Source organism: Anguilla rostrata, chromosome 5 (assembly GCF_018555375.3).
Source record: "Anguilla rostrata isolate EN2019 chromosome 5, ASM1855537v3, whole genome shotgun sequence".
NCBI classification, from domain to species: Eukaryota; Metazoa; Chordata; class Actinopteri; order Anguilliformes; family Anguillidae; genus Anguilla; species Anguilla rostrata.
This window is the reverse complement of record NC_057937.1, coordinates 29295528-29321748: the sequence shown is the minus strand read 5'-3', so window position 1 is coordinate 29321748 and position 26221 is coordinate 29295528. Positions and strand designations below refer to the sequence as shown.

The window sequence follows — 26221 nt, the reverse complement described above, 5'->3', positions numbered from 1 at the left end:
CAGAGCCGACTGGCGGCCACCACACCTGCAAGGGTTCCTGGTCCCCAGCGCCACAAGGAAGCCAGCCCAGCCAGCCCACCAGCCCAACCACCCCACCACAGCCCCTGGAACAGCCCAAGCCGGTGACATCCCCACCAACCAGCTGAGCAGCCCAGGAATCCCCGCGCTCCGAGAGGGAGGAGGGGGGAGGGCTGCCTTATCATCCGGGGAGGGTCACGGCTGTGCACTGGACTGTTCCGGGGCCCTTAAAGTGTTAAGGGCGCTTGGTTTTTTTGTTTCGTTTTTTTTTTTTTCCCGCTTGGTTGGAGTGCTGGGGGGGGAGTAGGCTTCGGCCAGGGATTCTCCCTGGCCTCAGTTTGGCGTTGGGGGTATGTGGTGTGGGGATGGCTGGTTTAAGCAGCCACACCTGCCTGGGTCAAGCTAATTAGACCTGGCCAATTGGATAATCGGTTAATAATTAGATAATTGGCCAGGCTAATTGGACCCAGGAACAGGAGTGGCTGCACCTGTGCGTAGTGAGGTAATCACTGCGCACAGGTTAAATCTGCCATCCCCACCCACACAGGGGAGCCTCTCTGTCATGACAGTGTGTTAACATCTGCTCCTCGGCTATAACATCTTGCCGACCCTTGCAAATAAACGTGGACTGTTTTAACATCTTCTCCCTGTGTCTCTGTGCTGGAGGGCCCCAAGAAAAGCCACTTCGGTGGCCTGTGGCAGGCGTGTTTGCCACAGGGTGAAATAATGTTTGTTGTCCACAGACCACTTGTAAAATAAGCCAACACTCACTTTTTCAGGTATTTATATGCAAAATCACAAGGACTAAGTGAATAGTGGGAAAAACCAGCACAGCAACAGTGCTGGTTTTTTCAGTGCAGTCTTATAACAGTTGGCTTTAAGGGGAAATGTATTCCTTCATAGGGGAGCTGTACCAGTTTAGCAAATATGAAGCTTTAGATTCAACAACACAACATAAATAGCAGCCATAATTAACATTAATGGGAAGCACACAGGTTCATTACATATGCGTACCAGCTGGTGACCAATGAGAATACAGTTGCAATCAGACAGTTAGCAAATATTGAACATGTAGAACCCTATGCATCTAAGGTAGACCCATAGACTATATGAGGAAAAAGTATCTGGACACCCCTTGATCTGGGGCAGTTTTTCGTGTTTTGGGCTAGGCCCCTTAGTTCCAATGAAGGCAAAGCTAGAGCATACAATCACATTCTGGACAATTTTATGCTTCCCCAATAGGGAAGGCCCTTTCCTCTTTCAGCATGACAATGTTCCTGGGCACACATAGAAATGGCCTCCACCCCATCCAACACCTTTGGGATCAATTGGAAAGTCAACTCCGAGCCAGACCTAGTCGTCCAATTAGTGCCTGACCTCACTACTGCTCTTCTGGCTGAATGGAAATAAATCCCTGCAGTAATGTTCCAACATGTAGTGTAAAGCCTTTCCAGAAGAGTGGAGGTTGTTTTAGCCGCAAAATTAAAATGGTGGACAACTCCATTTTAATGCCCATAATTCTGGATGAGATGTTGGATGTCAGGTGTCCACATACTTTTGGCCATGTAGTGTATGTGGCTTTGGCATGCGAGTCCATGGGTGCCTGACCATGGGCTAGGTGTGTGGAGAAACAATAAATGCATTGGTCAGTGTGTCCAGAACTGCATTAAAACATGTTTTACTGTGTGCAATAAATAATCATTGTTTAATTGTCCTTAAGATCAAAAGTCCTTAAGTCAAATGGTGAGGAATATACCAGTAAAAGTATAAAGTTTAAAACCGAACTAGCCTCTGATAAACAAATCACAACCGCTAATGACAAAAAATGACCTGTAAGTGTTTGTTTACTTCAGCAGTTGTGTATATAAAAAGTGCTTCTAACAAACATTTGCAAGTTGTGGATTGCAGATCAAGAAAAGTTCAGCTGAATGCCAGATGACTTCTCTGGTTATCGGATGATCTTACCCATTTCCAGGTACTCATCAACCAAGCCATGGGCATTCATTGGCTGCAGGTTCCAGTCTTTGTCCCACTGTGGAAGTGAAACCTTACTCTCCATGCGTTGCCCACCTTTCCTTATCTTCCTCCGAGCCCACCAGTTCTGAAGTAACCTGTGTAGTAGTGCACAGCACAGCAGCACCCAGTAAACAGGGAGTAGGACATTACTGGCCAGAGGTCAGAGAAAACAGACATTGGATTACATCACAGGGACCAATGGATATCCCCACTAGTAAAGATATTGTGATGCATGCATATTCAAATTGTTGTAATGATGTTACCAATTCAGCTGCAGCTGTAAAGCATTATGGTCCTTTAAAAGCTCCCCACCACAAATGTGCTTGTCGGCACTGAAAGTGGGCTGTCAGCAGGTTTTATTTTATTTTCATTTTTTTGCTGGTTATCTGCCATTTGTCAGCTTCAGGCTTAGGGGGGGGGGGGGGGCTGGGGCTGGTCAGTCATGTTCCCTTACCAGACAAAATGAAATAATAGAATAAAATAAACCATATATTGGAAATACACAATGCACAATTAGGTACTTACGGGTAGCCTAACTCCATGAAATTGTTCCAGATCTGTTTTAAAACCATGATGACACCCATTTGTAGGCACAGGTCTATTAGACAGCCACTGGGGTGGCACTGCCAACAGAAACAGTCAAAGGTTTTAAAACAATATTTGATAAGAGTTCTAATAATGACAAAAAAAATCACTTAAATGAATTTTGAATAAAAGCACCAAGCATGAGTATTGCCTCAAATATGCCTTCATATGATGAATTCTTAATTTGAAATTAAGGTGTTGTGCATTGTAACCATCATAAACAGTGTCAACCGCTGGTCATATGTTGTTTTAAATGTTATTTCCATCACTGAAGGCTTTATGCAAGGATTCTGCTACAAACATTAAAAATATAACATGGCTGACAATGGATTACAATTCCCACAGGCTGATAGGATTATTTGCATGACTACTCTTTTCAGAGTATTTTCACTGCATTTCAGTGTGGAATTTATTTTCAACATTTCTGAGCTTGGTTAGCTACAGTAGACTCCTTTTTGTTCATGCCTTTATTACAGTTACTTTGTTCATCTTTACTTAGGGTGTGGATAAAAACAGTCTACTGTAGTTATATAAAAAACCTGCAAGCTCCTTTCATGATGCATGAATGTTGCATAGTGCACTATGTACAAAACTCCATTCCTTTGAAAAAAGCCATGCAAGTCATCCAATCAGCTAAAGCGCTAGGTTGTACAGATTGTCCATGTTCTGACAAATCACTCTATAATAAAAATACACATGCATGAATGGAAGATTTGAATGGTGTGAACAAGTATCCATACATGTTGATAATAATATGCTCACTCTTGGAATAGCAGGAAAGAAGGATGATTGAACAAATCAAATACAGTTTACATTAGTAGCTTGGAAAAGAGTTCAGACACATTAATGAATGCAGATGGTTAGAAGGGTTCCTGTTCTATTTCTGTTAATGACTCACCTCCTCCAATCGCCATCTCTTAAAAATCTTGTTATATTTCCCTGGCCTGCCTGCAAATCTGAACAGAAGTTTTCAGTTTAATGTATTATCATTTTGATATAAAGCAATGAGCTGTTCCAAAGTTGCAGTCAGTTTAATTATGAAATGAAATGGATCTTGAGCTGCCCTGCATCAGACCTTTCAAACAAACATTTAATATAATAATTGAGGAACTATGGTTCATTCATCAACATTTAGAGCCCCTTTAATTCAAGGAAGGAAATGTCAGCAAATTTACTACACAACAGTAAGTCCACAAAGCACAATGGGCAGACGGTACACTGAAATGCTATTTAAAGTTTTTTCATAAATGAATATGGTTGGTGCATAATTTATACATGACTATGCAATTGCGTACTTTGTATGGAGACAGACTCCTTGAAAAATTTTGCAGTATGAAAGTAGTATGCAGTATATGTTCACTGTCAATCCATTGCTGAGAACGTGTTCCAGGGAGAGCAGCAGCTGCATATTGATTAAACAGAGTGATTGCTTTGATGAAAAAGCAATGAAGATCATGAGAAACAAAAAGAGTGAAGGCAATGGCCTTTCCTTAATTGAAGCAGATTAAACTTCATTCCATGATATGATGTACATAGCAATGTCCTACCTTCCCAGAAAGAAGGCAATGTAGAATGTGGAGCTGTTCAAGTTGACAAACTGAAAGAAGAACATTTTCAGGGCAAAGCTGTTCTCCCATTCCGATTCTGTCCGAGGGTGCTCTGAAAAAGGAGACGGCCACATTTCAGTTTGCCCGCGGCCATGGGCCACGAAGGTGCATTGTGTTTTTAACCGAAGCAAACTCTTACTTACCTAAGTTTGTAAGTAGGTACGCCACTTTTTCATACACCTGGATAGGATATATACAAATGCGAGAGAAAAAAGGCAGTTTGTTGACAGTTTCATCAATAATATGCCTGCACACCCACGCCTAATGTTGATAAAACTGAAGGAACACCCAGTCCTTTACTAAAATAGAATACACAATACAATACAAAACAATGCGCTCTTATATAGACACTTTTATGTAAACATCCCAGGTACTTTACAAGAAAAAAAAATTTAAATTAAAAAAATCTGAATCAGCTGAATGTCTGAACTAAGAGAAATAACAGACAAGAAGTCTTAAAACCTGATTTAAAAGAACTGAATTCCAGAAACAAGGTGCAGAATTTTTAAGTGTACGGATAACACACATGCTAAACCCACCACATTGAGAGACATTATGATCATGAAGTTGATGCAGACTCCGGTCCCGGATGTGGCAAACTGCCAGTTCTTCTTCACAAACTCCCACTGGAAAGACGCAAACTTCTCCATGGCAATGAGGCGGAAAACCACCACAGCAAACACAGCAGTCACGACCAGGGACAGCTAAGAATAGAGAGAACGAAAGTGATAAATGCAATAATATATCATTGTTTGCAACTTTAATTTTTAGTTTCATTATCCTTGCTTGAGGCAGTTTATGTATGTAAATGTTTATTAAAAGCAACACACAAGGTAACACACTACTATGTGCAAAAATATGATAGAAATAATCCAGTCATGCAATTCATACACAAAATTAATATTTAATCCAGAGAGGGATCATACACCATTTTGGACAACTGGCCTCTTAAAACTTTACTGCAAGGTAATCCCCATTTTGTGAGCTATTTGGGCATTTATAGGCAGGCAACATCTACAGCCACAATGCCCTGTAATCATGCCAGCCAAGTATTGACATTGAGATTATTTGTTTGGGAAACACAGTGGTTTGGTTTTTGCCTATATTAAATCTGGAGTAATCCAGTAGAGGGAGATGTTAGGCTGCTACAGCACCGCTCTAGGTTAAAACCAGTTAATCTTGGATGTATGACAAAGGAAGAAAATCAATACCATGAGCTGAATGTAAATATTGCCACATGTCAGATTGAAAAACCAATATGCCGTTCCTGGCTAAAGTGACACAGAATCTTGCAGCTGTAGTTTATGAGAATAAACTTGAAAATGCATGAATAATAATGCATTTGATTCAGAAGTGGATATTTTGCTGTCAAGGGTGTTGGCACCTGAGACATTTGAGAAACAGACTCTTTCAACATATTATCTGTATAATGACTTCATATTATTCAACCTAAAAAAATGTCACTGTATTTTACTATACCTAATTATCTTATGCAACTAAATTAATATATAGATGGCCAACATTCTAGATCAACTGTTGAATATATATTAGCTTCTGTCATATGTTGCTTATATGGTGACAGGGGCCATTGTATTATTTTCTTACTTGGATTACGAAATGTATTGTACAATTATGTTAATTCAATAATTGTACTATTACACCATTTATTTCAAGAATTTGTGCATTATTTTGTTGTTTTTCATTTTGCGTTCATATTGATTTACATGTTGCCCTGACTAAGGTTGCTTGCTGTGCAGATGCAAACAAAAATACAAGACATGCAAAAACTGTAACAAAGAGAAGCAAAGAGAAGAATAAGAACATGCCATGAAGAAGATTCCTGACACAGAGACCATTAGACGGCTGAGTTTGTCTGAGAAAGGCTGGAAGGGTTCGGGTCTTCCAGAAATGGGGTTGACTCTTTCTACTCTTGAATATTTCGCCTCGAATTGGGGCCGCAGCTCCTCCTGAAAGTCACATTGTTCCACAGCATTATACATTGTTCCATACAGTTGCACACACACACACACACACACACACAAACACACTTTGTGAAAACCAAAAGAGCTATATTTTTAAGATAGCCATAATTCCACTAAAATATATGGAAAGAGTATGCCATCAACTATTTCTAGGTCATCTGAGGTTTTTCATCATCACGTGAGATGTTTATCGGATTCAATCTTTCTAGAATAATTCTGAACACAATATGTATGTGAAACTGAAGTCCAGCAAGTGTTCATTTAAACACTGGACCAAACATGTTACCAGGACACTTTTTTCTCAGATTGACAGCCTTGTGTCATTCATGCTCACCCTCAATTTCCTTTTGAGCCCATGAATCAAGTGACCTCCCATCACTCCACCTCTGTTCCTACCTATAAATAGCTTCACTACTAAATGCTTAAATTAGGTCTATCCAAAAAGGCATTAGACAGTCAATCAATAACATGATCAATGTCAGTACTATAATAGGAATGTTAATGGATGGGCAGAATTATAGCGGGACTTGCTGGAAACAACACTCTCTCTGGAGAGGTGGCCAGCTTTTATTCTGGCTTTTATTTTAGCTTTTATTCAGCTTTTGTTTTTTCATTGTTTAAGATATGGGCAAATGATGAATCAAGCTGAATTGTCTGTTATCTTATGCAATTTTCCATCTCTATGTATTTTGTCATTTCTCCATTATCACCATGGTGATATAAAGTCCTACGGCCCTCCATCCCCGTGCCCCCCCCTTACTTCTTCCTCTTCCCAGTCGATCAAATCCCAGTCGTATGTGAGCTCTGCTCGCCTCCGCTTCCAGAACTCCAGGAACACAGTGGCTGAAGAGGAGAGAATCAGTAGACCATGACAAATCTCCCACAGATTTGTCTATCTGGATATTAACGTCTTTAGTTAACGGCTATCAAAGAAGGTAAGCCTTGATACCCCATCAGTGAATTAAAAAAGAGAAAATGGGTGTCAATTCAAAATTAGAAATTTGATGAGTCATAGAACATCTATGTACAGTGGAAAATCTGCTACAGAATATGACTTAAGCATTTGAGAAGCAAGGGTGTGATTGGCTGTGATCCTTTCTGGTCAATAGTTGAGTGAGCTAATCGTGTTGCTTGTTATGTGGCGGTGACAGCAAAGTCTTAGGTTTGAAGATGACAAGCAGAGCTACCTTGATGGGGCCACTTGGAAACACCTATTAATAACTTCAGCAATACATCCTAAACAATTACAAACAACTGCAAGGGACCTCTCAAAGTCTCTATGTATGCATTCTTTACATAGATTTGTAGCGTACACATTCTGCATTCCTTGTTGAGCAAAGTTAATTATTTGCTCCCTCTCCCTCCCCTTTTCAACGAAATGATACTGAAAACATTTTATGACTCAATTGAATGCGTCATAGGACATTCTCTCCTCCAGTGCTTGGGAGACATAAACTAGTGTGCGTGCGACATCAGAGCTGACAAACAGCTTTGAATGTGGGATTGACCAAATGAATATATACAGTAGGAGGTCAATGCACAGGGCTTCCTGTGCTTCTCTCCTTACTTCAAGCTTTTTAGCTTCCCTTTGAAAGAGTGCTTTGCAGCTCTTTTTGTTCCGACTCCAAGGCCCTGGACCAAGCAGCTTGCCCGTGAGAGGATACCATCATAAGAGACTTCGTCAAATAGGCTGGGACTTAACTCTTTACTCCATTACTCACGATGGAAGATTCTGAGTAAACCTGTGGTCAAGATATTAGTTTCGGTGAGATATCCAAGTCAACAGGCCTGTGCTGGAGAAGCTAGAAGCAAGGACCGGCCTGTGAGTTCCTCAGCAGTCGAAAGCCACTGTCCCACAATTAATATCTTTTTCTATGTCTTCTCTTAAATATTTGTAAATAAAGGCTGTGTGTTGCAAACTGTGTTTTCTCTTTATTCAAATAAGTGTTAAACTCTACTGATTAAACTCATAGTGAATGTATTGCTAGGTTCCTCCTAAATTACTATTTACTTAATGTGAAATCCATTAGCTGATGCCCAATGAAAGGAGGAAAGGAAGACAACTTTTATCCATTTACAGTTGAGGCCAAAGGTTTATATACACCAAGGCTGAAGACATTCAAACTCAAGACATTCAAACTTTCACAACTCTACATATTTCATGTTACCATACATTTCATGTGTTACATTACATTAAAGGCATTACATTACATTAAAGGCATTTAGCAGATGCTCTTTTCCAGAGCAACTTACACAACCTTTTTAATTAGCATTTACATTGTATCCATTTATACAGCTGGATATGTACTGCAGGTTAAGTACCTTGCTCAAGGGTACAATGGCAGTGTCCTACGGTGGAATCGAACCTATAACCTTATGATTACAAAACCAGTTCCTTACCCATCATACTACACTGATGCCCATAAGTTAAGTCAATTAGGGTATTGACTTTATTTCCATAAGAGGTCATTTCAAAATAATCATCATTAGGAAAGAGGATTACCTAGAAATACTGAAGCAACACCTGCAGCTAGAAAGTTAAAACTTGGTTGCAACTGAGTCTTCCAGCAGGACAATGATCCTAAGCATACCTCCAAAGTTGTAACAAAATGGTTTAAAGACAACAAAGTGAAAGTATTGGAGTAGCCATCAAAAAAACTGAAAAAGCATGTCAGAGCAAGGAGGCCCACAAACCTGACTGAGATACACCAGTTCTGCCCGGAGGAATGGGCAAAAATTCTGGCAAAGTATTGTGAGAAGCTTGTGGAAAGCTACCCCAAGCGTTTTATTCAAGTTGAGCAATTAAAAGGCAATGCCACCAAATATTAACAAAGTGTATGTAAACTTTTGACCCATTGGAATTCTGATATGGTGAATTAAAGCTGAAATAAAACCATCTCTAATCGGTTGTTTTAAAATGAACTCTGATGTAAACAAAGTAGATGCCCTAATTGACTTTCCAAAAGAAACATATGGTAACATGAAATGTGCGGAGTTGTGAAAAACTGAATTTGAATATCTTCAGCCTAGGTGTATGTAAACGTTTGGCCTCAAACTGTATGAGGTAGATAATTAACACAGGAGAATTAATAAGAAACACCCAACATCCTTACAGATTTATTGTTATCTTTTAGCTGTGAGGCTTATATACAAAGCTTCATTTAGTTTCTCAACCTTGAATCATCGCAAGCAAACACATCACAGTAGAGACCAACTGCCAGTTGCTGAGGTGGCCCCTGTAATTATCTACCCAGTACAATTTCAGGACATAAAACCAACATTTTTTTTTTTCTGTAGCTAGAATGAAACATTAGATGAAAAAAACAGCATTTATGTCAAAGCTTTCATTGCTTCTTTGGAATATATTGCTATGGAATATAAAACATATATATATATAAAGATGTCACATATATGTTATGTTAATTTAATATTGTACCTGAGAAATTACAAATTTAATGCAACATTTTGAAATTGAATGAATTTACATAATATCATATTTTAATTATGTAGCTGTTTTAGGGCATGCTGTTCTGAAGCACTCACATTAGTGTAATGATGTGCTCATCGGTCAGGTCACAGTGAAGTTCTGTCCCTGAGCGTTAAGCAGGGGCGTCCCTGTCTCATCATGGAACAATGCCTCCTCCGGTTGATCAGCCACCTGTAGTTTTCCTAGACCAGCTCTCTATTAAGTGTGCTCCCCAACACAATGACTGTCCAGCTGGTAGCACTGTGTCACAGCATGCACTTCTGAGGTGAAATGCATGCTTGTCTGCATACTGCCGGACAGTGAAACTGTCCAATAAACAAGACTCATAGACCTGAATTAGAAGATCTATAAAATACTTTTAAAAGTATAAAATTCAATATTTTTAATTGGAAAAAGAAATCCAATTTATAACTTATTTCTGTTCAAACCATAACTACCCTTCGCCCTCATGTAAATTCTGGTTTGCAGAGGAATCTTGTGGCTGATGGGAAATAACAACAAACATACTTGTAGTCAAGTTAAGGAGGAGAACCAGGGGTTGGTAATCTCTGTGTGGCTGGTTTTGCAATTCTACCCTGAAGGTGAAGGACTACATTTTGTTGCAGTAATGAAGAATTTCAAAATGGTCAGTCTATTACTATGACATTTAGCATAATACTCCCGACAAGCAGGTAAGGAATAACAATTCTTATAATCCTGCAGCTTTAATAAATATATATCAGTTATTACTAGAGTTTTTTTGTCTATAAGTACTGATAATTGTTTAGGAAGCATTTTAGGGACAGAAAGGCCCATTTGAGCATCATTGTATTTTAGTCACAAGGATATTCATTTATGTTCTGCCTCACTAACTTTCACAGTGACACAAATGAGGAATTCAGCTTGTTTAGTGACAAGTAATGAGTTTTGTTTTGCTTGATATCAAATTTACTTCACAGTCAAACTGTTGAAATAGAGGTTCCTCAGGATTCCTGATTACATAGGTGTAAATATACCAGATATTCTTTTGTGTCAAGGGAACTATGATTCCTTAGCCAGGAGGCAAGCACAGCTTTCTGATCTACCACTGCTGTCCCAATCTCTTCTGGTGGAAACCTAGAGTAGACTATACTTCTCAATAAATGCAAACAAGAAAAAATATACTTTTGTAATTGTAATATACTGTTTTGTCGTAAAAATATCCCTTTTTAGAGTCGTGGGTAGAAAATAGATACAAGTCACTCTTTAAGAATGTTGTGACGTAAATATATTTTTAAACATAGTTCAAAGACTTGACATCATAACAGAACCACATTGTGATAATGCTTTTGTATTCACTGGCTGAATACAAGGGTGTGCACTGAATGGCAAAAAATCCGGTCAAGCGGGTTTTCAGGTGACTTCAGGTGTTCCCCACCCACTTCCTGTCCCCATGCACCTCTTTGTCTAATAGGCTGGCTCTGTTTCTGTGGCGACAGCGCTCATCTATTTCACACCTGCTCTCGCACGACAACAGAGAACCTACCCATTTCCTGCTTCAGGTACGTGGCTTGTATTTTCTCTATGTAGTGTAGTGATAACATTTTAAACTTTTCATTTATGCTTCCACTTCAAACTAGGGAAACTAAATGATTTCAATATCCATCCTCCGGAAATATAAAAAGATTGCTTGCCGGTTGTCTGGTAAATCAATCTGCTGAACTCACTTTAGTTATCAGAGAATGCTGGTGCCATGTCAGAGGTATATGTTTTGGTAGAAATACAAAATGGATCAATATAGAAAGAATGGCTTTTTTTGGAAAAATTCATAAGAACTGTCAAGAAAGAACTATTTAGAAAATACATTATGGAACTTCTCAGGTATTTTTCTCAGTATTGTTCTCATTCTGTAAAATCACAGAAAAGTATATATGGTTGCCTGAGCAATTGTATGTAGCATAGAGAGGTTTTTTGGGAAGGAGTCTCTATTTGGAGTGAATCATTTTAAGTGAGAATGGACAGAGGGGTAATTGTCTAGATGAAAGTGGATTATTGCTCATGTATCAAGTTTTCTCTTTCCCTCTTTGACTGTAATAAGACCAACTATACGCAAAAGGCCTTGATGAAACTTCACAATATGAGTATAATGTGTCACATTGTGAAATGTGCCAATCCTTGAAAATGTCTTTATATTAGATTTTTTTGTTCAGGAAACAACCCCAAAATGTTCTTGCAAATATTACAGGCTGATGACTATGCCCTCAAAATTTGGTCCAAGACACTATTAGATTGCTTTGCTTCCTCATTTGTCATGACTTTATAAAATCGTTCATATATTATCTATGATTTTAGTCGAATTTTTACTATACTCTGCTTATGGATATGACAGCAGCTCCTCACATGGGAAAATGCTTCTTTCTGGTGGCAAGTTTCCATATCCACAACACCATGCTGTGACCTTAAACAGATACTACATAACAAAAGAAGTGAACTACATATTAATAGTGTATACACACACAAACACACACACACACACACATCGTGAGAGAGAGAGAGAGAGAACATTGTTTTTATTTTCAAGTTTTATATATGGAACTCTATTTTATGTGACTGATCAAATAAATGGCCAAAGAAAGATAATTTGCTCTGAGGCCACGGTATTTTCTATAACACTCACTGACACAAGACGTTTACTATAGAAACAGATACAGGGAAGATGTCTAAGCGAGAGTGGGAATACAATCTGAAATCAGACTCCTCCTATTTATAAGCCATATGCCATAAAAAAACAACCTCCGTGATGAAAGGACCTGTTTATCCTGTTTCAGGGGAAACACGAATCCTTTAAAATGTGTTTAACTTGAAAATGGTTACAGAACACAGCTGAGACAATGGTATTGAATTCACAACTCACAAAAAGCTGTAGCCTGATTCATTTGTTCACTTAGCCTTAACATCTGCACTTTTTATAACATAATGAGTATTTTCTCATCGAAGTCTGCCTCCAGGCTTTCAAATCACAAAGCACTTTGTATTTAATCTGAGAAACAACCTCAAGTAACTAAGACGTATTTAATTCTTCATTCCTTATGACACAGGTTTTCACCTGTAGGTGAACAACATTCCGTTGTCTTGGTCTGAATGCATGTTTAATGTATTACACACCTTCAGGCATCGTGTTCTAAATATAGAGACCCTGTATCCTAAACTAGAAAGAAAAGTACAAAACCTCATTCTGGAGCACAATCATAATACAAATGCTGTGTCATATAAATAATAAATGTCAAACACATGACACGTTGCTTTAAGCAATATTAATAAAATGAGATGATTGCTAGATTGTGATATGAGGAGAGAAACTAAAGGAACATAACTCATAAAAATGCAGAAAACGAGTGGCAGTTCAGCATAAAAGTCTTGCCTCTGTAACATTGTCAGAATAGCCAGGCCAGTTACACATGTCATGCTTCTTATAAGTCATGTGGCAGTTGAAGTTGTACACACCCTTTAAATTTGGAAGGAGTCCACACTCCAGATCGCACTGTTGCATGAAGTTCTTTTATAAAAACATTCACCATGAGAACTGCATTAGTGTTTAAGAGACAAGAAGTTCTCTTAAAATGTTTTGTCTTTTGGCAGCTTACATCAGACATGATATTACAAGCGTTTGTCCACATTAGCATTCACATCTAACCAATACACTAATGATTTATCTCATGTTGTATAAACAAATACAGCACTGGTATACCTGAAATTACACTTGCAGCTAAGCAGCTACAATGAAAGCTTAAAAATAATAATTATTGATATCAGCACTTGCAGTAAAAATGACCAGAAGCTAAAATATTCTGAGTTAGTCTTTCACAAACCAGGATAGATATATTAACTTTCAATATAAATAATTATGATAAGCAGTACCTTGGTTAAATACCAAGCCTTTAAACTTTACATATTATCATACTTTTACGTTGAAATCTGAAGCACATCAGTAACTGTTCTCACACCAGGGTAACAAATCAGTCACATATTATTCAAATCTGCAATGTATCTTCAATTCTATAACTATTACATGACAAAATGATATCCCATTTCAGTTCCTCATTGTTTTCATCTTTCATACAGAATATTAAAAGCCATGGACCTGCACTTAAGATTGACCACTCTGCTGGTCCTGATGCTCCAAGCTTTGAATGGAGTGCGACTCCAGAATTCTACAGAATTTCCACAGAATTTCTACAGAAACATCAATGACACTGACACACCAACAACCAGTGTAGGTAGCAACACCTTGGATGTGAATACAAACACCGCAAAGCAGGACAAAATGACAAACGAGGCTTTCCAAGAAGTCCCAATGCTGAACTCCACCACTCCAGGTGTGATGGAAAATGCAATCGATAGTCTCCCAGCCTCTACGACCAATGGTGCAGCTGGGAACCCCATCACGGCTTCACCAGACATCCTGTTATCTTCAACCAACGATACATCTGTCACCTCGGGGAGCAACAGCACTGGACCATGGGATACTGGTCTGCCTGAAGTGTCTAATGCCACCATATCGAGCCCCCCGACCACCACCACTACCACCACCACCAAGGGCTGGGCCAGCAATGGCACAGCAGATGCACCTAACGTCACTGTGACAGTTATACCTGAGAGCCAGGATTATACCTCTTCCACAACAGAGCACATCCCTGGGCCACCCCAAGTTAATTCCACCTCCACCTCCACCACCACGATCACCAGCTCCACCTCCACCCCTACATCCACCACCAACACAACAAGCCTCAACACCAAAGTCAAGGCTGGGGATTCAGGGAACAACACAGAGAACAGAGGTGAGAGGGCAGAGACAGAACTGTCTGGAAACACAGCCATGCCAAGGGGCTCCTTTGTTTGTTACCATCACAAAACAATAGTGATTTGCGTAACTTCATGAAATGAAGAGTTGGTACCTTCACACAAGTTCAGTTCATTTTTTATATGCAAATACAGCAAAACCTCAGAGATGTGAATACATTGGGAATTCAGGGTGTTTAGGCCACTAAAATGTTTGCAACAAAAGATTTTTTAAAATGTGAATTGGAATCAGTCTTCCAGCACTGTAGCCTTATTCTGAAACAGGATATTCTATTTTGTTATAAGCCTATACTGTACCTTACCTTCAGGGTTAATAATCAGCAATCAAACAGAAGGTAATCCAGGCATCATTAAATGACATTAGAGTTTATTTTCTGTGCTGGCTGACATACATTTCATGCTCCCCACCCTCGGATACATGCAGAATCGAATGGAAATGATAAGTGGTTGATTGATTTGCAGGCCCTTCATTGGCAGTAAGAGCACATTTGCTTTCAGGAATACACTATATTTCCAAAAGTATGTGGACACCTGAACATTCCCATTATGTACTTGTTGAACATCTCATTCCAAATACAGGTGCATTAATATGGAGTTGGACCCCCCCTTTGCTGCTGTAAAAGCCTCCAGTCCATCACTTGCAGTTGGCATTCCAATTCTTCCCAAAGGTGTTTGATGGGGTAGAGGTCAGGGCTCTGCGCAGGCCAGTCTATTTCTTCCCCCACCAAACCATTTCTTAATGGACTTTTCTTTGTGCATAGGGGCACTGTCATGCTGAAACAAGAAAGGGCCTTCACCAAACTGTTGCCACAAAGTTGGAAGCCCACAATTCTATAGAATGTCATTGTATGCTGTAGCATTAAGATTTCCCTTCACTGGAACCAAACCCTGGCCATTATTCTTCCTCCACTAAACTTTACAGTTAGCACGATTTGGGCCAGTACAGTTGGCACGCATTCTGCCAAACCCAGATTTGTCCATCAGACTGCCAGATAGTGAAGTGTGATTCATCAATCCAGAGAATGTGTTTCCACTGCTCCAGATTCCAATGCCGGTGTGCTTTACAGCACTCTAGCCGATGCTTGGCATTGCACATGGCATCTTAGGCTTGAGTACGGCTGCTTGGCTGTGGAAACCTATTTCATGAAGCTCTTGACGAACAGTTCTTGCGCTGACATTGTTTCTAGAGGTAGTTTGGAACACTGTAGTGAGTGCTGCAACTGAGGACAGATGGTTTATACGCGCTACACACTTCAGCACTCGCCGGTCCCGCTCTGTCAGCTTGTGCGGCCTACCGCTTTGTGGCTAAGCGGCTGTTTCTCCTATACGTTCAAATTAACAGCACGTACACTTGACTGGGGCAGCAGGGCAGATATTAACTGAACTGACTTGGAAAAATGGCATCCTATGACAGTGCCACGTTGAAAGTCACTGAGCTCTTCAGTATGATCCATTCTATTGCCAATGTTTGTCAATGGAGATTGCATGCCTGTATGCTTGATTTTATGCATCTGTTAGCAATGTGTGTGCCTGAAATAGTCAAAACCACTCATTAGAAGAAGGAGTATGCACATACTTTTGGAAATGTAGTGTATTTGTGTGAAGGTAGGCATCTAGGAGAAAGGTATCATTTCACATATAAATGCTAGTGCTATAGGAAACCCCAGGATGCTTTTTATGTTGCATTTGAATATTAATCTTGATATATAGCTAACATTTCACACCAAGAAGTGTATTCTGTGATGGAATGGGTAGCCTTTAAACAAATAGTCAACATCAAAATAATGATTATCGAGCAAATATAGTTGGAATTGAGCTTCTCATCAATCTTCAGTAAGCAGAACATCAAGTTATACTTCCAGAGCATACTTTAGTCAAGCTTCCTTTATATTACCACTTATTTGAATTACAAATCTATTTCCATGCAACCTATATTGAAAGTTCCTGGTACCTCCCACAGTTTCTAAACGCTTGGACAATTCAGGCATCAGACCAATGGTTACCCTGTCTATAAAAGTCTCAGGAGAGAACAGTACAGTACAGTTGATTCTGCACCAAAATAAGCAAAAGGAGGTCAGTGATAATATTCTGCCTAGAACAGCATTTTTCTGCCCTACTAAGTATGTAGCGGAGGCCTGCAGTGACTGCACTGACGGTAGGCATTAAGTCTGAACTGTTTCAGAGAGTACTGGAAAAATAAAAGATTAAAGGCATTGATTAACTTTTTTATTTCAGGTTTCACGCACATTGACAGGAAGTCAAGGAATAACACTAACGCTTGGGGTGCAATTATCGGCACAGCTCTGGCAGTGGGGTTTGTGGGGTTTATCATTTACATCCTCCTGAAGAAGAAGAATGGACGACAGTTCATGCACAGGAAACTCATCGAGGATATGCCGTCGGAACCAGGTAGAATCAGGGGATGGGTTTGGTTTCTTCTGATTACCAGCCTCTAGTTAGTAATGATCACCACTCCTACCACTGGTTCTAGGAGGCCAAAATCTATCCAATCGTAGATGTAAAAAGCTCCATTTAAATTGTTTTATTTATGAGGTTCATGGGTACAAAGTCTAAATTAGAATGGATACATTATTGGGCTTGGGAGAAAACCTTAGTGGCATGGGTTGACAAGTTCATTTATGTATTCTACTAGGAGTTTCTTTGTAAAGCTAAAAACCAAAAATGCTTCTGTATGCACGTGCATGTGTGTGCTCACCCATGTGCATGTAGTGACTAGGATCATGTAAGAAGATGAAAGTATGCATTTAGGACAGCTCCTGTTTACACAGCCATCTAATAATTTGACCCATTTTTGTTTCAATAAGAAGAACGCGTTTTCAGATTATGTAGCACAGAGCCCTTAAGGCGAGATTTAATCTTGCCCACCCCTCCCCCCCCCTCCCCATACACACACACACACACACCCTGTCAGGCGCTCTTTTCCCTTTGTTGAGACACACAGCCACACAAAATCTTTCACAAACTGGTGATTATTCACTGGCTGAAATGAGATCCATGGTAACCAGAGTGAGGATTTCACCCATTTACAAAGAGGAAGTAGAATTCAAATGGCAGTAACTCATTTGCCTGAGGACACACCTGAAATCTGACTCTAAATCCTTAGCTGTGTTCTCCCTTTAAGGATCCCAATACATTGCACTTCCCTTTAAAAACTGGCAGTTAAACAATCAGCCAAGTAAATACCTGCTAACATATTCCAGTATTTAATCCTTACCAATTGAAATTATGTTTCCATAAATTCCTCATAAAATGCTTTACCATGTTGACTTAATCTTTTCAGCTATGATTATATGTACTTATTTGGCTGCCAACTTACACAGCTTGTATTATAGCAGTATACTATAACTACTTATATACTCATGTACTTGCTTATATCCAAGTTAAACTATGCGGTCGCTCCCTACACTTGGAACTGTACTTCCCTCTAAGGTTTTCAACACACTTGTCCCTGGTTACAGTTATACACTTTGTTGTACGTCGCTCTGGATAAGAGCATCTGCCAAATGCCTGTAATGTAATGTTATATGATGTAATCTATGTAAGTATAAGTACATGAATATATATGTAAATATACTTATACTTACCTCCACTGACCACTATGCCACTCTTTCCTGACATTTGTATGCTGTTTACATTTTTTTTATTTCTCTGACCCCCAGTTCTGAGACTGGACAACGGTGAGCCCTTGGACTTGAAATTTGATGGCTTGGCCTACTACAACCCTGGAGTCCAAGGAGACCACATTCAGATGACCAACTTTCCACAGGGACACAGGCACTGATGAACAGCCAGGCAAGCAGAGAGAGACTCCCACACGTCATACAGTAGTATGACAACGCAAGAGCTATTCATACTAGAAACTCTTCATCCTAACCATTTGCCTACATTGGGGGACACAGACACTATTCAGTAGAAGAAACTTTTTGTAAATCAAAACAAATCTGCCAAAGAATTACAATGAGAATTTTTTTCTGCATGAAATTAATGGGGGAAGCCTCTAAACATGGGATTAAATCTATCTATCTACCTGAATTAAATCCGATTTGACATATTTCTGTCAACCTTTTTATTTCATATTCTCTAGTATTCAATGACCTTTAACACTTAACACTTTAGGCGTAAGTTTTTTAGAAATGTCAAACATATTATGGAGATATAATATATGATATAATGAACAAAATCAATGATTGCATGACTACAATTTTAAGCTTTAAATTAAAACAACTTGGTATCTGCAGTTCATGGCAAAGGGTGTTTCGACTTGGAGTGATTTAATTCATTCGGTCACAGAATGAGACTCTAGTACAGTTCTGATACAGAACATTGCAATAACATCCAGGCTATGATCAAGAACATGATGTTGAAAACCAGAAAAGTCTAAAATACAAGTGGCCCAAATATTTTAGTGGTAGCTGTAATCAATATGTTGTGGAATTGCAATATTTTTGTAAAAACTTCACTTCACAAATAAATTTGGATAAATATATCATTAAGAGAAATGGCTATTTTGAGAAATATTTTTTCTGGAAATTTTCCTTAATTGTCTCCTGCTATACGTGGTGTGCTTTAGAATCTGTGCATTTAATCATTTCAACAAGCATTTAGGACTGAAATTAAAGGGGTTATCTAGAAATTCACCACAAACTTTCCATTTAAAGTTTTCAGCAGATGAGCTTTGCAAATCTTCACGTAAACATACACCTCAATTAGTTAGTTTAGGTTATTTACATTCTGCCCACATTACTCAGCTTTGAGTTGGTTGCAATTATCCATATGGACCAACAGCTGGTAGCTTGTTGATCATTATTAACTGAAGCTGAAGAAGCTTACTGCCATTTCTTTAACAAGAACAAATGTGAACTGTACAATTTTCTCTACTTACCCCATATTGCCATGAAGATTGCAAAAAAAACAGTTCCGCCATTGTCAAAGAGATGGGTCACCTGGAAAAACACAAAGGGTGACCTTTACCAGTACAGGCCTCTAAGGTCACGTACACACTGCAGCTAAATACAATTGACACTCCTCATTGGAGTGCTTAATCCTGTTACGTTCACACGCAGTTTAGTTATGAAGGTTAGTGACAACCATATTCTACAATTCAACTCACTATCTGAAAGTTTAGGTATTGACAACAATATCTGAGTGTGGATGTGGTTAGTCAGTGCAGTAGACCACACTAGAACTAGTTGTTAAGTGACATAGGCGCTACGCTCACTCCTATGCTGCTCCCTCCTCCTTCCTTATTCATTTGATAAAATGGCAGATTAAAGTTAGATTAAAGTTAAGGTCAGATCAACAGACTTTATTTTTAATAAGTGTTTGGCTTGAGGACAGGACACAAAAGAAACAAGGTACAAAAAGAGGCCAGCTTCTTTTGTCTCTAAATCACTGAACTACATACTTGCAAACAGCGTACAGCTAACTAGCTAGCTATATGATTTTAAATTGGTTACAAATTTCGCTATCTGAGCTACCCGCAGCTGAAATTTAATCCTTGCATTAAAGACTTGTCAAGTTAAGTGTTGTTACAGTACTGTGTAGCCTATGACAATGTAAAGCATCATATTAATATTATTGATATTATTTATGCAATTTATTATCATGAAATTGCAGATAAACTGATGCCTCCAGTTAGTTGAGCAGTCAAGTGAACACAAAGTACTGTCAGACTGGGTATGGTTGCTGCCATCTTTGGTCTGAGGTAAACATTGCTATTCTACGTGATTACAGGTTCCATTCATACACATTCTACTCTGCTTTGCTGTAATGTGTACTATATATCAGTATTCAGTCTCATTAATGAATTTGGTAGTGACTCCCAAAAACTGCCAGTGTGTACGTGACCTAACAGAAACTGAAGAAAAGCATTGAAATTCGAGGTCTCAAGCAATGGAATGGTCTCTTGATAAAACTGCCACAGATGTAAATAAGCTTGGGAGATGAACAGAATTCATTACAGTTTGTGTGTTAGTAGGTATGTAAAGGCTATGAGAACAATGTATACTGCACAACCCACTGGGGTCATTTTATCCAGTTTTGTAAATATACTGCTTTACTCTCAATGAAAAATTCACATTTAACATTAAACATTTATTTTTTCAGGAGAATTCAAACTGAGGGATGGGTGATTGGTCATAATCCTTCCCCTCCCCTAACTGCTTTCTTAGCTGTAAAACACATAATTAAATTATTCCAAAATAGCTCTAATAGAGTTAAATCCTAAAACACAATTTCAGAATATTTACAGTGCAGAATTGAAAAGAAAATGGAGATAAAACATTGAATACTACATGCTGAAAGATGTTCAGTATTATTGGTCTTTGCTCCTGTAGAGAAGTAGACTGTACAGACATGCACACACAAGCCAATACATTTCCAGGAGCTATGTCAAACTACACACTATGTGCAACATTTGAATATTTTAAGTGTCATATAGTGTCATATATATGGACTATACTGTATATTTAATGCAGACCAATTCCAATGGTTGTATAATGAACTTGACTTTGATGCTGAATGAGTAAAATAGACTGCTCTTATTTTTTTAAATGTCTGAATATGCCAGCTGACAGTGAAAATGACCGTCTTTTCATTTGCCATAGAATTAGCGCTCGTTACAGTACAGTACAGCTACAGTAATTTACCCTCAGGCAGTGCTTGGTTCAATATGCACTAAGATGAATATGCACTATTTGTTGAATGTTATACTAGTCTCCAAAAGCACAACATGGATGAAAGTGAGTTCTGTAAATAAAGTTATTTTTCTGCCATTGATGTTTCATTTTCATTTACATGTGATATTATTATTTATACTCCTACTTCATTCATAAGTATTCTTTATTCCAGGGTGGCTGGGTAGTTAGCAGTTTCAGAGTATTTGATTTAAATCATAGCCTCTGTAGCATTTATCAGCTTACTGTAAGAGAGCTATATGTTTCATGAATGTGCATAGGATTCCTGCTGTATATGAAGCTATCCTTCAACTTTGCACTGAGTACTTTTAAAGGATTTAAATTGCTGGATTAGAAGACAATATTTTTTAAGTTAAGACAAGACTATTCAAAACAGGTATAACTGGATTTCTGAAAATGAACAGGTTTCAAAATTTTTCTGACATCACCATGTATTCTGTCTCCAACGATTCAAGGGGGTTGTTTTGCTTTTGCTTATGCCTAGCCCTTAGTAAGAGAAACCTATTTTGTGATTCATTACAGTTTAAATAGTTTTGGGTTAATTGTCCACCTAACATTAAAACATGTTCTGCATAAATGAGAAATAACTTCTCGTTTTGGTATTCTTACTATAACCCCACCTATGTTATGCAAATTTAAATCAAATATCACATTTGATGATATATTATGAGCTGCTGGACTGGATAAGCTTCTAACCTGCCAATAATGGTCATGTACAAAATGAATTTGTATTATAATACAGAAAATATAGATTAGGGAGCAAAAGATTTTGGTCTGTATTCCATCCTTATCTTTTGGCATAGAAATAACCAGATACGTTAATATATCAAAAAAGATAAGAGGTTCAGTTTCTCTGTCAAAATTATGAAAAGGTAAACAAGTGAGAGAGTAATGGTGAGATTAAAAGCCTTTATGTTAACATGGCAACATGTAGGTTGCGATGTGTAGGTTGCATAGTTGCCATGTTAAAATAAAGGCTATTAATCTCACCATTAAGAGTGCCTAGGACCCGCACTTGTTAGCTATGTTTACCTTTTGATCACTTTTACTGACAAACTGAACCTCTTTTATTGATATATTTGCATTTCCTCTTCTTTCCAAAGAGAACCTTTTCGAATATTATTTTAATCTCTGCAGTGCTCCTCTAATATCTTTGAAATCTAGATGTGACTCTTCACAATAACAAGTAGATCACCAAAAGATCACCAAATTCAACCCTGTGTCTGTGAAGAAAAAATAATTTGTATGTCAAAGTTAAGGACAAATTCTGAATCCAATCTTGGCCTGTTCTTCCTTACTCGAAAGCATCGATGACATTTTCCAGGAAATAAGTATTTGAAGTCGTCAGAGAATAATTTCGCAGTTTTTTAGTCACTAGTCATTTCGAAAAATTCCCGCTGTGTAGAGCTGTCTAACAACTGGCCAGTAAATGGTGCTCTAAAAATAAATGACTGATTAATTGGCTGAGTGATAACTTCCTCTAAAAAGCGGTATGGAGCGTGAAGGGCTTACCTTGGCATACACACAGCTGTTACTCAGAACCCAGAAACTGCAGTTTCCCTCACACATGGGACACATGATGATGGTGTTCGCCTCACAGATCTCCCTACTGACGATAAAGGACTGAGATGTACCTTTGTCACTTTATCCATTTTTTATTTCTTTATTCTTACAATGAGGTTAAACTAAGAACAATATTTACTTCTAGAATAAGGAAGAAACACTCAACAGCTTGCCAGATGTAAAGAAAGTAAGGCCTGCAAACAATGCAATAAAAAGAGAGAACACAGTAGAGATAGAGAGACAGATATCATGCAAGGGGGATGGCATGACTTTGTTTTGTTCAGTTTGCCTATTCCTACAAGATTCAGTAACAAAATAAATGTCTTTTGTTTTGAGAGTCAAAATGACTGGGATTGGTTTCAGGCCTTTAGGGCACAGGTCACAAGTCTGAGAAAAAGCGTGAGAGACCTAGTGTTCTTCTCACACTATAATTCTAAACCAAAGGTTTTCAAACTTGATCCTGGGGACCCACACTTTGTCATAGCCAATATGTTAATCAATTAAGCTCAAAATATGTCCTTATGTTTTAACATAGTTTTGTACTTTCACTTATTCCAACATAATACAGGTTTTGCTCATTGCCATTTTCTCTGCCACTTCACTCTTATATTTTCGAAAACAATTCAGTTTCAGTGATCAGGTGACACACTTTCAGCAATTTTGACCCCAGTGATTTCACCAGTCATTCTGTAATTTAATCAACTGAAGAATTTAACCTATATTTTAAGGAATCATTTGTCATTCAGCACCTGAATGTAAGCATGTAATCATCTGACTTGATTAAAGGTCTTGGGATGTCAATATGGAATATTTATTCTTCATGGCACACAGCTATTTCTGACATAATGGCACCTTGAAAAGGTAAAATGTTTAGTAGAAATCACATGTCTAATTAAGAGCAACTGACAGCTTGTAACTGTTCAGAGTCGCAATGGTAGGAGGAAAAACCAGCATACACAGTGGGCCCCAGGAACAAGTTTGAAAACCTCTGCTTTTTACTTTTTGCATTCAAATCTGATTACTTTTTATTAGACAGGAAAAACACTATGGAGCACCTGTCATTTATGAAGAAGTAACTAAACCAAACAGCCATGCAATTCAATGGCCCATAGTAGACTATTAAACGACTCAGGGCACTATCAAGTTTCCTTCTAATACACTAAATTTTAATTTAGTACACTACACTATATGATCTGATCAAGTATGGACTATAGAGTGAGAAGATTGGCTGGCATATTAAGGTTTCAGAGGAGAACGTGTGCTGTTGAATTCATGGAAGACACTGCATTGATGAGACAGGCTTATAGATACAACAGCACATTCCAATATATATATATATAAGTATTTAATAAAGAACAATGGCTCATGAACCCATGAGTTCCACAGACCATTTGTTTAGAACTAAGAAGATAGGCTTACAAATACAACAGGGCATTCCAAAATGTATATAAAAGTAAAAATGAAAAAAACAATAGCTCATGTTCTACAGTTCAACAGGCAGAAATATCTGTATTTGAAAGTGTTATACACAGGGATCACTAAAATACTAACAGAACATGTGACAGTAATGCGTGCATTGTATTATATATGAAGTTGACTCACCTGACTTGGCTGGAGTCCATAGTGAAGAGGCCATACAGGAAGACAAAAAGTCCCACCAGAGCGGCAGGGATCAGCATGCCAGTGTACCACCCCAGCCATGCAAAGTACAGGCCGATCTTCTCCCCAAAGTATCGCCTGCAGAGAGAGAAGGCCAAGAGCCAAAATATTGTCTGTGATGATGGAAGAATCTATAAGGAGGGAGAAGGATCTGGATGAAGGGAGGCATGCAGGGGGTCTCAGACAGTCACCAAGCAATTAATTAGTCACATTCATATTTCATGACAAAGAGTACCAAAGATGGATGCAAATGGCATTTCCATAACATACTTTGGCCTGCTCTCTGAGAAATAAAATTCAGCTTGTCACACAACTGTCATTTATCATATTCATATGAAACTAGAGTATCAATATATTTTTACTATAGTTATTTAAAAATGCAGGAATGCATATAATTTGACATACTAACTAGCTCTGACATATGCAGTGCCCTCCAAAAGTATACGAACGGCAGATTTAAATGAGTTATTTTTGCTAGTTATATACTTAAGGCATTTGGATATGCGATCAATAGATGTATATGAGACAAATACACTGGCAATCATATATATGTTTTACCATTTTACAGAAACAGCTGTTCTTATGTTTAGTCCCCCCATTTTCAGCTGAAAAGTGAGTTAAAAGATGACTGTTTTGCATGGGTTATTCACTATTATCATCAGTGGATCATTTAAAGTCAGAGGTATATACCGTCCTGAAAATCAGAGCACTAACTATGGCTGAAAGCCAACTAATCTGTAAGAGGACAGAAGAATTCATTAAGAAGGACAGCACAGAAACTGGGTATATCAAGTACAGCAGTTTGGAAAGTATTGAGAAAAAAAATTCAGGCTGCTGGGAAGCTCACTTGGTAAAAATGTCACTTGAGAGAGCACCCCGGTCTCAGATCGAAACCGACCCATGCTAGTGCAAAATGTGGTCTGGAGCCCCACAGGAACAGTGCATAATTGGCTTTGCGTCCCTCAGGGATATGGGAGGGATACAGTTGGTAGGGATAGAGCATTGTTCATTGCTCGAACAACTCCTGCTGGTGTTCCAGACACCCGTGGCTAGATTTCTCTGCGCAAGCGCATGAATGGGTCTCCTCCGCCCCTGCTCTGCAAGTGCATGGCTTGCAGATGTGGTGTCAAAAGAGGTGCAAGCTTCGGAGGAGATCCACAGATTTCTATCACTCTCCTAAGCTCACCACATATGAGCATGCGTCTACTGTACACAGTTTGCTAATTGGACATTCCAAATTAAATTTAAAAATTATTTGAAATTATTTTTAAAAAATTTAAATTACAAAGATACTAAATTACTGGTGTGGTCAATGGTTTGTAGACTTGAAACAGTTATTGCATTTAAGTTCTATGCAACCAACTATTAGACTTCATTCCTTTGATATACTGTTAATCCTTTAACTTACTTTTGCAGAGCTGAAAATGGGGGGACTCAACACAAAAACAGATGTTTCTGTATAATGGTAAAACACATGTTAATACCATAAAATAAAAGCTGACTCTGTACTTTTGGCTCATATTCATCTTTTCCACATGCCTTATGTATATTGCAAAGATAACAAATTTCACTCTACTGTTTCCATACAGGACACAGTATGCAGAGTTCAGATCACAACTGAGGCCTTTGCTTGGAACTTGAGAACAAAGGAATATGGTTTAAGGGATGGTGGAGACATAATATGAATACAGTTTTTTGTGCAGAAAACACACAAAAATGTAGCATCATGAAAGTTATGCCTGCCAGTGGTTCTGTTTTCTTAATGAGATT

The 26221-nt window shown here is 38.5% G+C and overlaps 2 protein-coding genes across 5 annotated transcripts in view; one reads left to right on the top strand and one right to left on the bottom strand.

Moving 5' to 3' along the window:
- Positions 1 to 26221, bottom strand: part of ano3 (anoctamin 3) — a 115902-nt gene that overhangs the window by 21481 nt on the left and 68200 nt on the right. For 3 of the 4 annotated variants that reach the window (XR_010330050.1, XM_064335719.1, XM_064335717.1), the window contains exons 11-21: positions 24395 to 24529; positions 22742 to 22838; positions 19417 to 19477; positions 6969 to 7051; positions 6053 to 6193; positions 4766 to 4930; positions 4370 to 4406; positions 4167 to 4278; positions 3518 to 3575; positions 2560 to 2657; positions 1984 to 2129 (exon numbers count right to left, since the gene is read on the bottom strand). Coding sequence is in view for 3 of the 4 variants with exons in the window: in XM_064335719.1 (XP_064191789.1) it covers positions 1984 to 2129; positions 2560 to 2657; positions 3518 to 3575; positions 4167 to 4278; positions 4370 to 4406; positions 4766 to 4930; positions 6053 to 6193; positions 6969 to 7051; positions 19417 to 19477; positions 22742 to 22838; positions 24395 to 24529 (1133 nt within the window). In the remaining variant the exon portion in view is untranslated. The remainder of the gene's footprint in view (positions 1 to 1983; positions 2130 to 2559; positions 2658 to 3517; positions 3576 to 4166; positions 4279 to 4369; positions 4407 to 4765; positions 4931 to 6052; positions 6194 to 6968; positions 7052 to 19416; positions 19478 to 22741; positions 22839 to 24394; positions 24530 to 26221) is intronic. The other variant, XM_064335718.1, reaches the window with a different exon arrangement.
- On the top strand, positions 11095 to 21307 carry muc15 (mucin 15, cell surface associated). The gene is made up of 4 exons (XM_064335722.1): positions 11095 to 11215; positions 13776 to 14491; positions 16749 to 16922; positions 18194 to 21307. Exons 2-4 carry the CDS (start codon positions 13789 to 13791, stop codon positions 18313 to 18315), a joined length of 999 nt encoding a protein of 332 aa, XP_064191792.1. The 5' UTR covers positions 11095 to 11215; positions 13776 to 13788; the 3' UTR covers positions 18316 to 21307.

What these genes read in the sequence shown, in the direction of transcription:
- muc15 (XM_064335722.1), top strand. Translation starts at nt 13,789, where the DNA reads ATGGACCTGCACTTAAGATTGACCACTCTGCTGGTCCTGATGCTCCAA. An exon ending in GAACAACACAGAGAACAGAG is followed by an intron (nt 14,492 to 16,748) that starts GTGAGAGGGCAG and finishes TTTTTATTTCAG; the next exon opens with GTTTCACGCACATTGACAGG. An exon ending in GGATATGCCGTCGGAACCAG is followed by an intron (nt 16,923 to 18,193) that starts GTAGAATCAGGG and finishes TCTGACCCCCAG; the next exon opens with TTCTGAGACTGGACAACGGT.